We start from the raw sequence: 12,762 nt of genomic DNA on the forward strand, positions 1-12,762 counted from the left end.
AAAAAAGGAATACCATCCTCAATAGTTCCTAATACTTCACTTCTAAAAAATCAAATTTGGAAGAAAAAAAGAATGCCATCCTGACGGACACCTCCGGACACTGGCAGGCCGTCATGGATGAGCGGCCGCCGCCGCCGCAGAGCAAGCCAGCGGTGCTCGCGTGCTTCACGAGCCACAAATCCGCTTGGGCGTACGTCATCGACGACCTCGCGACGGGTCCGGAGCGTATTCCCCGCCACCGTCCGCCCCTCCGCGTCGCCTCCCTTCGCCGTGCTGAGCCGGACGCCGCGGACTCCACCTGTGCCTGCGTGGTGAGCTCCCTAATCCAACTCACCCTTGTAGTCTCTCGAGCTCTGTACAATGAGATCCCCGTCTCGCCGGCGAACTATGCCACGGGTAGCCATGGCGCCGCCGCGGCACCATGTTCCAAGTCTGCTGAACGAGCATGCACGCATGTCGATCTTCGGCGGCTACACGCCGGAGCAGGCGAGCGGGCAGAGCGCCACCATCGTGGACGCCATCGGCAAGGGCGTGGAGCAGCTCATCAGCCTGGGCGCTATGTACGTCGTCGTCCCTGGCGTGCTCCCCGCGGCAAGAAGTCCACGCGACGGAGGAGACCGTACGGGAAAACAATATACGCGCTACGGAGACAGCACGTAACTTTACGCGGATGTGGGTTTTTTTTTCTCAATTGCTAAAAGTTTAGGAAGATGGATTAGAAGTCGTTGGAGAACGATTTTTTCTCATCTTTCTAAAAACCAAGTATTAGGAAGGGATTTAAGGAACTCTAGGAGATGCTCTTACTTCCGCCACATGATGGGATCGTGGGGAAAACAATTATCTGAAAACTGTATCCATAGTTGCGCCATGCATACATACGTGGATGCATGATACATGTTGGTCTTTATGGTGAATGCGGGCACGCGGCAAATGGGCGTGGCGCGAACAATCTTGGCTGGAGCCGAGTCTATTTTTAGCATAGGATCACTCCCTGACAAGCGTTGGATCGTTGAAGTCCGACACGTGTCAGGCATCCACGCCATATATGCATGGCGTAGCTATGGATACAGTATGCACAAAAAAAAAATCCGATCGCGGCGGCGGCCTACGGTTAGGAAATCACCGTGGCGTTCAATCTTCAATAGCAGCCGAACCCGCGACCAGGCTGCGGCGGAGGCAAAACGTGATGGGCTGGCTGCGCTTTCCGAATGGCAAGTGCCGTCGTGGACGCTGCGCGGATGATGAGATGGACCGCGGGGCGGACGAAGGACTTGAGAAGACTTGCGGCGGAAGCCTAGTTCAGCCGCATGTGGCGGCCCGGCCCCGAGCGTGATGGTGGCGTGGCTCACGGGCTGCCTCTGGCGCTGAGGCTCCGGTAAACAGGGCAGGGCAGTGGCGTAGACGATAGCAGACGAGGCCACTGTAAACAAGCAGACGTTCCCTGCAAACCGAATATAATAACTTTGCAGATTTACTACGAAGCAGCTCTTGAGACATGATCTGCTCACAAAACCCATCATTCAAATACAGAGTAGCACTCCATATCGTCTGTAGAAAATTTCACAGTAGTACTCACGGCAAGAGAGCATTAACAGAAACCAGGCCAACAATGTTCATAGCAACAAGCTGCACAGAAACGAGCGTGTTTTGGTGGACATCCTTTACACCATCCATCCAGAGTGTACATCTAATCCAAAACATCAAACAACTTGGCTAGTTACGTAATAGAAGGCTTAAATAGTTAAAGCACACGTGGGCTACTGGAGATCACATCTCATCTTGACCTGAAACAAAGTATGCCTGTATTTTCTAACGCCTACTGACAAACCCTCTAAAACGTGCCAGGTCCTGTGCCTAACCTAGGAAAGAACAGCGTTAGCCTATACATACATATATTGCAAGCTTTAGCAAATATACAGAGCAAACTATAACCCAGTGTGATTGCTTCCAACTCTTCAACAAAATCAGACATCAGGATACCCGCAGTGGAGTCACTTGCAGTGACATTTTTTAGATGCTCAGTGACAGGATCTTAGCTTCCTTGGATGCTATGATCTTGACGAACAAACTGGCCCTTGACCCGTGGACGCTGCTCTGCAAGTAATTTCCGGCTCTGGTATCGAACCTGCAAATGAATGTAAAGGCATAAATCACAGGTCCTAGTAGGTGTCATCAAGAATTGGATTGAAACAAAGATGTGCAATTAGTTGCTTACCTTCTTCTCAAAGCACCTATCCTTCCTCTTTAGCCGGAACTTGTTCAGTGCAGCCTCACGCTGGCTCAAGTGTCGTGAACCTTCGGCGCTTGGGGTTTCAGGAACAACCTTATATGCATTGGATGATTCAGTAGGGGCAGTGATCAGGTTGGAAGTGCTATCACAGCCACTGCTGCTCAGAGTATTTCTGGTGCTGTCTAGCACAGTACTAGTTCCACTTTCACCAGTCATAGGAGAAACATGCCGTGGATCATCTTTAGGAATTTCAACACGCAGCTGCTTCCCACTGGCATTGGGGGGGCCTAAGACAAATTGTTCCTCTGCATTTTCAACTGGTTTAGCACCCGTTTCATTTGGCTCATTCTGTTGCGATTTTTGTGGTAGTGAAGTTGCTTGTGGGGTTGATTCTTGCCACATGGATGTTTTGCTATTCCAAATGGGAGGAGCTGATTGTGGGTAGAATAGAGATGCCATCGGTGTACCATTCCAGAATGGCTGCCCATCAAATGTGAGACCTTGAACAGGGACAGGAAATGGTACGACTCTAATAGGAGGACGATTTGTTTCAGTCATGTCTTGAGAGGGAGCTGCCGAATCTCCATTTTTATTTTCAACATCCACTAGTGTTTCTGAGGTGCTGCATAATTGACCATCACCAGCATTTCCTAAGGTGGACACAGCCCTGCAATTATACCTGTCAACAAGATACTTCCAACAGTAAGATACAGTAATGTGCACTTGTGGAACTTCGAAAACAAGCAAATTGTGCAGTAAGCTACAGCAATGGGCACTTGAAGTTCCATGTCAAAGTTTATGTTGTGGCTACAATAGTGATCTTTTATGCTTTGAGATCATCTCATGGTAAGCCACTATTAAAAGAAGTCTCTTAAATATGCTTGGAAAAGAAAAGATAAATGTCAAAAGTTATTGGAAAAAATTCTGTTAGCCTGTACCTACACTAGGAGCCAAAAAAAACTCTGACACAAAAATAACAACCAGATCTGTAACTAGACTTATCTACATACTTTACAGAAGTTTTTAGGATGACGAAAGTATCGTTATTATGCCCCAACTTGTTTGGGACTTAAAGGCTTTGTTGTTGTTGTTGTTGTGAAAGTATCGTTATTATGAAAAACCAAAGAAAGGAGCACTTACAAGGAAAATGCAGACGAAGTTGAATGGTTCAGTGTTCTTCTATCATTTTTCTCGTGGTTCTCCAATTTTCCGTAGTCAGTTCTTCTAAGAGAAAGTTCCAACTGGTGTGCTGGGATGGAGCCCTTCTCATCATTTCCCATAGATGTTGTTCTCATAGTATCCACCTCCCTCTGTGTGTTATGCTTCTGCTGATTGTCCATAATGTGGACTAGCTCCATATCTTTGGAAGCTCTCTCAGAATTATTGTCATTCAAACATGTTCTTTTCTTTGGCGATAAATCATCTTCTCTTGTTGGAATCAAGTTATTACCCTTAGCTGCTGCCACATCACAAGCAGGTTACATTAGTAAATTTCTTGCAGACAAATTGTACATAACAAGTTGAAAAGATGGGGAAAAAATTACTTCGTATTTTGGTCTGTCCATTTAGCTCAACATTCTTGTGGCTAGGAATAGACAAATGCCTTTCAGTAGATTGCTTATACTCCAAAATGTTGTTAGTTTGCTTACTTTCAGCCTCCAGCTCTGACCGTGTGCAAGAACTCTGCATGAGGGGTATCAAATTCAGTCCATGAAGAACTAAGTGAAGAAAGATCCAAATTTGGCAAACAACACCACAATCCCTGCTACCACCTATCAGGAATTAAAGACTATGTGGTATGACAGCTCGAAAAATATCGCAAAACTGATTTAATGTTACGTCAACAGTCTAATACTTTAAAAAAGTTTCTATGACAACTATGCATGTGTACCACATTCTGATCCTGCAAGCAGCCAAAAGATACTTACGTTAATTTTTGGCAGATGCGCTTCATTTTACCATGCCCAAAAGGATCGAACTGTGATACTTTGCCAATAATAAACATTACTCTCATTCAACAAACAGTTCCATTACCCACCTGACTCGGAAAATTTATAAATTAGTTGCCTAATATTAACACATATCCAAATGGTTAAATGATGTCTCTGACATGACCTACTATCGGCTATGCTGCGTGGGTAATGAAACTGTCTTTGTACCAAATATCAGGTGATAGAAATGTTATCGTTCAATCCTTACTGGGCAAAGTAAAACGAACAGCGCAAATGCCATATGTAACTCAGTAACTCACGGTACCATTTACAAGGCAATAGTAAAATCTAGGCTACCATTAGTAGAATGAAACAGCATCTAGACAACATTACGTTCACTGATTTTAAAACTTACTTGAGCATCACTTTCTTGTTCACTGCATTCTCTATTTTTACGGGGGCCATCTCTGTTCAAATTATCAGCTTTTGTCACACCAGTCTTCTGTTCCATTCTTTCTGCAAGATTCTCTTCTTGTTGTATGTGCTGCACATCAGGCCCACCGTTTGCCTGCAGATAAGGTAAGATAAATTTAGCGAAAACTTATGTCTCATCACAGGTATCAAATCTAAGTATAAATGGATAAAGCAAGAAAAGAAATGCAGCCATGCCGAAAAGATACTAATATGCCATCTTACCAGTTGTTTTCTCCAAACGTGCTGCCACAAGTTCCTTAATTCATTCTTTCTTATCGGCTTAACAAGGAAATCTGCAGCACCCTTTAGCATGCATTTGAAAACCATGCTTACTGAGTCGTGCGAAGACATCACTGGATGACAAAAAAAAACAGCATTAGGCTTAGTAGTGGCATTATTAGATTAAAAAGAAACAAAACACAAGAAGAGTGACATACTTATAACAGGGATGTTCTTGGAGGCATCATGCTCCATGATCGTGGATAACAAGAGGAACCCAGACATCAAAGGCAGATCAACTTCAGTTAAAACAAGGTCAACGTTGAAAGATTTTTCCTTTAATATGTCCCACGCCTTCACACCATCAGAGGCTGCAGCAACTGCATGAATAAAATGTAATACATGAGGCTGATGAAAATATCATTTCTAAAATTTAAAAATGGCATTACCTGAACAAACCCAATAGTGTAAACAATAAGATAAATTACCTAAAAAACTAAGTTAATTATTATAAAAAGATCATCTACCCTAACCACAATTCTGACTATGCTAAAGAATTGTGGCAGTACAGGATTTACATTTGGAGTTTAGAGGCAGATGTCACCAATCATGAAGGTAGCGATAATTATTGTCCTACTTGATACTTTTTTATATATTATAATTATAGGAATCCTAGTTGATACTTGGCTCATGTGAACTTCAGTGACCTAAAGAGCAGGCAGCACCGCTATACACCAAATCACATCAGTATGGTCGCATAGAGCAATATTTTTTTTAACATTCATCTACTGCAGCAGGCCAGCAGTTTCACACTAGAAGATTCAGGAAGGGAGGTGACCGTCAATATCTCAAGATCACTGTCAACTAAAAACCACAATTACGGAATTACCCACACTGACAAAAATAACATTGTCTCGCGGAAAGCAGGCGTATCACACCAGGCACAGCAATATAGCAGAAGTGAGATCTCCCAAATTTACTGCCCAGAAACTCGAGCACTTCCCAAAACAGGCAAGTCCACCCAAGGCCAAACTGCTCTTCGATTGGTTCCAACAAACCAACACCGGCAACCTCCATTCCATATGAGACTCAGATTACGCTTTAGCCTCTCTTATAACCCCTAAATTAACCATACGCAGCCTAAAATAAATACCAATTGCACAGACAATCAAACGATTCGACTCGCGGGCGACGGCGGTAACCTCGGTAGCCGCAATTGCGGAGCAGCGCGGAGATGACGTGGCGCGTGGAGTCGTCGCCCTCGGCGAGCAGCACACGCACCGGCATCCTTGGCAGCATCCGCGTCTCCCTGCTCGACCCCTCCTCCCCCTCACCGTCCTCCAAATCCACCACCACCTTCACCACCTCCTCATCCACTCCTCCCCCCATTTCGACCTCCGTCAGCAGTCCTCGCCGGAGTGGATTCCGACAACCACTTCTCTACCCTCTTCTCGAACTCGGCAGTCGCCACTTGGAAGTTGGAAGCCGGAAGAAACCGGAACTGGTGGTGGGCTTTGCGAAATCAAATGCCAGTTTGTGAGAGAACGACGAAGCCGAAGGGCCGCGGCCTATATACATACACCCAGCCTCTGCCACAGACAAGTGGGCCATGTTCCCGCTGTCCCGGCTGACCAGTGGGCGTTGGAGGCGGTGGCAGGTGGGCATGTGAGCTCGAGCTCCCCCCGCGGGGCCATGAAATATCTGCGGCCACTCCACCGGTGGGCGCGCCCGCCACGTCAGGCGATCGAGTGGTTTGGCCCGCGGGCCCATGGCCCCTCGGGTCCCACGATGACGTGGCGGGAGCCTGATCAGTGGTTGGGATATTTCACGCAATGGGCGGTGAGAGGCCGATATTTTCTGGAGCGGTAGGGACACGTGGTAGGCCCGGAGCTAAAGGACCAGATCTACGGCCGGGACAGCGACACGTGGTGGATCGAGAGGGCCGAACAGGGGGATCGTGTGGTCGAGGATGGGGTGGCCCCTCTCTTCGTTGGATCGTGCGGTTGTGGTGCAGAGCCGCAAACCCCCACAGGGCACGGGGGGTTGTGGCGGGAATGTTTATTCGGCGGTGTCTGGTACACTGGTGGTTGGCGTTTCGTCTCGGCCGCGATAATATCTTGCGCCTGTGCTCGGTACAATTCGTGGTTGGTGTTGGTTTGCCTGCTGAGCACGTCGTAAAGAAAATGGTTTAAGTAGATGCGGATATCCGTTTGGCTTGTTTGAGTGGCTCGGCGCGATAGCTACTCTTTTTTTTTTTCTTCATGGATGGATTTTGTGTTGTTTGCGTGTCGTTTGTAACGTTGGATATCGCTGAAGTTTCACTCAAGACCTCTATCTTTCTTTTCACTCCTAGTCTCCTTCGTGTACTTAAGATTTGCCCACCTGAAGGGCATATAGAGCAGAGTCACGGCATTATAAATGCATGTAGGGTGGTGTACATCCACTATCCAGTATAAATGTTCTTTTATAAGTGTATTGTTTTTTAGTAAGTGTAGTATTATGTGGCCGTGCACCTACGCTCGCTGATCTTTATCTAAAAAAACTACGCTCGCTGAAGGGCCTTTGTTTTAGTTTCGTGAACATGCATAAGTATGTCCAGTTGTATCGGTGCTCTTAGCTTCTTGTTATTTTGGAGAAAATTATTCTTGAAATAATACCCTGGTGTAGAATCCTAATTTCGCACTGTACATAAGAAAGCCTCGTGACATTGCAAGTTTATCAAAAGGAGTAAATCACAAGTTTGTCACTCGACTCAGTAAGCTTGTTCTCAATACATTGTTTCATGTAATGTTTTTTAAAGATGCCATGTCGTATGAAGATACCACCTTTCTAGAAAGAATGCAATTTTAATATAGTGCTAAGTCAAACTTCTTAAATTTGAATATTCTTTTAATAAAAAAATGTATTGATATTTATCTTACTAAATAGGTATGTTAGTTCTTTCATGATATATATTTTTCATAGTATACATATATATTTAGATTCATAAATATTGATATTGTTTTTAAAACTTAGTTAAACATAAAATAGTTTAACTCAGATCATTCATATCTTTTTTAGGAGTGAGGTAGTACTAGTTAATAATTATTTTGTTGCATTTGATGTGTCCATGACCATGGCCCCAAAGTTGATGTGCAATTTCTAAAACTTAGTTTTATGTCAATTTTGTATCATCTATGTATTAACTACATTATTCTCTCTTCTTAAAACTCATGCTACAAATAGTTTTACTTTGTGTGGTACTCATAACATAAGTATGACAATGTAACTTGCCTTAAGAGGTTGCCAAACTAAATAAAAAAGTTATTAAATTCATTTAGGCCGCGCTTTAGGTGTAAAGGGAAAGGGGTGATACTCCTTCTGTCCGACCTTCTGTTCCATTAATCTAGTTCTATTGTATACCTTTAAAAAGTTTTTATAAATCCAAACCAACTGTTAATCAAATCAAATTATATACGCGTTTAGTGTATGTACAAAATTTGCATAAATAGTTTTGCTTTCAAGAAAATTTTTAATATGATGTTGAGTTTGTAGTGGTTGCATATACATTGAAAGAGAGACTATATGTTGAAATCCACATTGCAATATTTTTCTCCTAATAAAGAGGCTCTAAATTACTGGGTGTTTTGAGTTCCTCTCCCTTTTTAAAAATAATTTTCATGCTAGCTTTGTTCTAAGTTAAGCAGCTATATCTTTACCTTCAATTTCTATACATTCATATAGTTTAACAACGTGCAAATTATGTACTATAAAAATAACTCTCATGATGTATCTTAAAACATAAATAATATGATATCAAACTATATAAATTTTACAAAGCAAAGATTAAAATAAAAAATATTTATCTTAGAACAAATTTAAAATAACGAAACGGAGGGACAATTTTGCAAATGCCCACGTAAAGAAGAGCTCAATTCAAGTGAAACAGTTGTCGTCGAAATGTCGACAAACAAGCCCTGCGGTGAATAGACGACTGCAGAAAAGAATGGTGGAGATATGTCCATCGCATCAACATTGAATAAAAAAGGAAAAGGGAAACGGCAGAACATGGAACAAAATGCTTCCGGAGCACTAGCATCCACAAACGAAATTCTATCCCAGCAGCCACTCGAGTCCGCGCCACGAGCTCCATCCAAAGTCGTGGCGCTAGCTAGCTGTAACCCACTCGCTCATAATCACTTGGTAGAAACCAAAACACGCACTGCAGCGAGATATTCGCTCTGTTGAGAGCTACTAGATATTTTTCTCTCTTGACCCTGGTCTCCAAAAAGCAAAGATATTTTTTGCCTCCAGCGCGCACAATCGCGCACCGGCGAACGAAGGCAATTGGCCGCAGGCGGCGGATAACCCACGGCCACTCAGCCAAACCAGTGGGCGATGGAGGCTCAGCGACTATTCTGGATCGGAGGAGACAATGCCGTCGGTACCGTCGTCTGGTTCTGGTCATTTCTGATTCTCCAAAGTATCACGGGCTCCGACGTGGCGCACTAATATCTCCCTCCTCTGTGCTGCATAGTCGTCGTCGCGGTCCCCGACTGCCTGCCTTCCGCATGGGCCGCTGCAAGTTGCGGCAAATTAAGACGGACCAATCGGTCGCGATGGGATATATCATGTCACTCATTGTTACGGAGTATGTGCGTGAGAATCCTGTTCCCAAGCCTACCTGATTTGAGATCTCGCCGAGAGATCGGTCGTCGGATAGGAGCTAGGGACGCCTAGTGCCTTCACGTGGCTCGGCGTGGACCTGTCGCTCTGATAAATTTCTCAATTTTCCGTGACCATCTGTTTGTGTGAGAAACTGCAGGCCAGACGCGAGAGGGGTTCAGAAAGTTTTCTCTTCCGCTGGTGTCCGGCGCCAAGCAAACCGTAACTTCCACCCTTCCGGCCCTGTGGATTGCGTTTCGACCGCGGCGTTCGTGTGGAGCACCGTGGATGACGCTGGACCACAGGCCAAGCATATGCGCGGCGCCGTGCCCGAGCGCCCACGAACACAAGCGCACGATCGCGCGCGCCCCGGCAGCTGGCATTCGCGGGAAAATGGGAAATATCTCGGGGGTGGCCTCGTAGATGATGAGGAGACGAATCATGGAACCAAACCGTGGCAGTGGGTGGCGCTCCGGCCTCCAGGGCGGCACTCGTGCCCAAGGCTCACGCTCACGCTCACCCAGCTGCATCGGCTTCCGTGGACGCGCGCAGATGTTTTTTATTTTTTTTTGAAAGTTCGCGCAGAGATATTTTTCCCCTAACGGGCGCAAGATCTTTTTTCCGGCACTTCTGAACGGACGGGTCGAGGGTCGACTGGTGGAAGAGCTGGCTTTGGACGTCGCCATCGTGGTAGAAGTAGAAGCCGAGGCCGGGCCATATCTACACTTTCCGTGGTTCAGAACGCCAGGGGCTTCGTCGACTTGTCTGCCGTCCGAGCATCGAACGTTCAGTCTCAAGAGGAGCAGAGGAGGAGGCTGGACAGGCGGAGGCAAAAGCGGATCCGGGCGCAGACCAGCGAAAAAGAGGGCGAAACGAGAGGTGGAGCTGCGTCGGGCCGCTGCCTGTGGCTGGCCCGGACTCTGGCGTCTGGCCACCATCGGTCCATCGCGCGATCCGTGCGTGCGTGATGAGTGGAAACGTGGAGGAGAGGGGTTTATTTTGGAATCATGACCGCTTCCAGTAAACCAAACACACACTTTATAGGTGGTTATTGCTTACGGGGTGAGTGCTTGATCGCTCCACACCGCATATCTCCGGAGATACGCCACCGAACGATGAGGAAAATATCTCCTCGGTTCTCTCTGGTGGCGCCGATTGACAAGTAGAAGTACTTAGATATGCGAGATCACGAGGAAATATCTTGATACTTTCCTAAATATCCGGCCAAAGACGACTGGCCTACTGCTTGCTGGCATCTGGACTAAGCGTTGCTAACTATGGTAGAACCGTTCGAAATAACATATTTTTGGAGACGCTCGTCTTCCATCAGACACTAAGTGTTAGAATAATAGGCAATTTCCATGTTATTTTAATTCCATAATTTAACAGCATGATGATGACATATAAAGAAATATTAATCATTGAAATCATGATTTCGATTATCTCCATGATGAAAATACATGCTAGATCATGTACCATGTGAAACATATAAAAAACAGAAATATATGAACTTGATTCATAAATCATAACAGAGAGAAATTGGCATGATATACATCTCAGATTTGCAACAAGCATAAGGCTACATATGAAGCAACATGACTGTAACGATAAAGCACATACATGGAGCATATATTTGACAGAAACAGACTGGTAATACTGGACATAGGGAACAAACTGAGAGAGGATGAAACGATCATACCCTCCCGTCCGTGATTCCGAAGTCGACATGATGTAGGAGAAGAATCCTCGACGAAGAAGACATCGGTGATCGGGAAGAAGACGAAGACTCTTGGGCAGTAGCGTATAATCCTCGACGAAGAAGACGTCGGTGATCGGGAAGAAGACGAAGACTCTTGGGCAGTCGCGTAGACGCTCCCCAAAAACCTAATTGCCGATCCTCCGTGCAAGGTCCCGAACGACAAGGGCTTCGGAGGCACCTGCCCTCTCGCTTCTCCGTGCGCGCAGAATTACGAGATGAGGAAAGCTATCGAACAACTGAACCGTGTTTCTGGAATGAGTCTCTCTTTTATCTGGAGATGGAAGAATCGCAAGGGAAGCCGAGAAGCCTCGGAGGCATGCGCCGGGAAGATCGAGAGTCTCAGGGAGATCAAGCGTCAGGACGAGTTAGTGGGTGCTAAAAAATTAACACACCACGCCCGCTCGCCCGCCTTGCCACGGCCCGGCCCGAGCCCGAGCCCGGCCCGGCCGGCGGCGGCGGCGCGCGCGCGTGTGGCACGCCCTTGTCCGTTTCTCAACTTCTCAAATTAGACGGATCTCTTCCAATCATTTAAGTTGAGTCAACGTCCTTTTAACTTCCAATCCGGTACAAATAATAATACCCACAATTACAAGTCATAGAGTTATTGATTTATTAGATATATAAATGGGCCTAGCCTATAATAAATCCAACAATCCCCACCAAACTCTAGGGTTTGTAACTGTATAGTTCCAGAATCACAATTCTTTGATATACCAGTGTTTCGATGAAGACTGTTAAGTTGAACATCTACCTAGAACAAGAGTTTCACTCAGTCACAACTGAACAATGGACTATGCCTTGAATTGACAGTTTTGTGTGAGGTGAGATTCACTCAAGTCCTTTGCTGGTACTAGGTTGCAACAAGCATCCCCGCTGTTTGAAGCATATAAGTCACACTTCTATGCCTTTCATGAGTGTTTAGGGATAACCCAGGTCCAATAGACTGACTCATATAGGTGTACTTCTCAAAAGATGTTCTGTAGGACAACATCTCATCTTTATTAGACTTTCGAAATACATTAAGGTAAACACCATCCTGCCTTATAGAAAGAAAGATATGCATCAGAGATAGGTTCATAGGGAACTTTCCTCTCAATCTACTTATAGCTTGTTTCACCACTCTACTTCATGGGATCTCCGATCGCATAGAGCAGGTTACCACTACAGTAGACTTTCACGTGGGTCTCATACCCATCTCTCTCGATGCACTTTCTATCACATTTCGTGACAGTCCCTTAGTGAATTGATCTGCCAGATTATTCGACGTGTGGACATAGTCCAACGTTATAACTCCGGAGGTTTTCAACTTTCTGATAGTCTTTAATCTTCGTTTAACATGCCTTGTGGACTTCATGTTATTCCTAGAACTGTTGACCTTTGTAATCACAGTCTGGTTGTCACAGTTCATTGAAATAGCCGGTATCGGTTTTTCAACTATCGGTAAATCCAACAGGAAATCACGAAGCCACTCGGCCTCAGCTCCAGCAGTGTCTAATGCAGTGAGT

At 45.4% G+C, this 12,762-nt stretch overlaps 1 protein-coding gene and 1 long non-coding RNA gene across 3 annotated transcripts; both read right to left on the bottom strand.

The window, feature by feature from the left end:
• Positions 1 to 1,588: 1,588 nt before the first annotated feature.
• Positions 1,589 to 6,492, bottom strand: LOC136542183 (two-component response regulator-like PRR95). Of its 2 annotated transcripts, none has more exons than XM_066534503.1 (8): positions 6,057 to 6,492; positions 5,073 to 5,234; positions 4,858 to 4,988; positions 4,577 to 4,729; positions 3,775 to 3,913; positions 3,371 to 3,689; positions 2,216 to 2,909; positions 1,589 to 2,125 (listed from the first exon to the last, which is right to left on the bottom strand). In XM_066534503.1, exons 1-8 carry the CDS (start codon positions 6,241 to 6,243, stop codon positions 2,033 to 2,035), a joined length of 1,878 nt encoding a protein of 625 aa, XP_066390600.1. In that variant the 5' UTR covers positions 6,244 to 6,492; the 3' UTR covers positions 1,589 to 2,032. The 2 variants fall into 2 exon arrangements, with proteins under 2 accessions (XP_066390600.1, XP_066390601.1); XM_066534504.1 differs by having other exon boundaries at positions 3,371 to 3,686; positions 6,057 to 6,491.
• A 2,410-nt stretch (positions 6,493 to 8,902) lies between these two features.
• LOC136542185 (uncharacterized) lies at positions 8,903 to 10,801 on the bottom strand. The gene is made up of 2 exons (XR_010780614.1): positions 9,518 to 10,801; positions 8,903 to 9,412 (listed from the first exon to the last, which is right to left on the bottom strand). It is a non-coding gene; the product is annotated as an uncharacterized lncRNA (long non-coding RNA).
• Between the last annotated feature and the right edge of the window lie 1,961 nt (positions 10,802 to 12,762).

Source organism: Miscanthus floridulus, chromosome 3 (genome assembly GCF_019320115.1).
Source record: "Miscanthus floridulus cultivar M001 chromosome 3, ASM1932011v1, whole genome shotgun sequence".
NCBI classification, from domain to species: domain Eukaryota; kingdom Viridiplantae; phylum Streptophyta; class Magnoliopsida; order Poales; family Poaceae; genus Miscanthus; species Miscanthus floridulus.

What these genes read in the sequence shown, in the direction of transcription:
- LOC136542183 (XM_066534503.1), bottom strand. Translation starts at nt 6,243, where the DNA reads ATGGGGGGAGGAGTGGATGAGGAGGTGGTGAAGGTGGTGGTGGATTTG. An exon ending in TGGACAGACCAAAATACGAA is followed by an intron (nt 3,690 to 3,774) that starts GTAATTTTTTCC and finishes GTGATGTGGCAG; the next exon opens with CAGCTAAGGGTAATAACTTG. An exon ending in ACTTCGTCTGCATTTTCCTT is followed by an intron (nt 2,910 to 3,370) that starts GTAAGTGCTCCT and finishes TCTTGTTGACAG; the next exon opens with GTATAATTGCAGGGCTGTGT.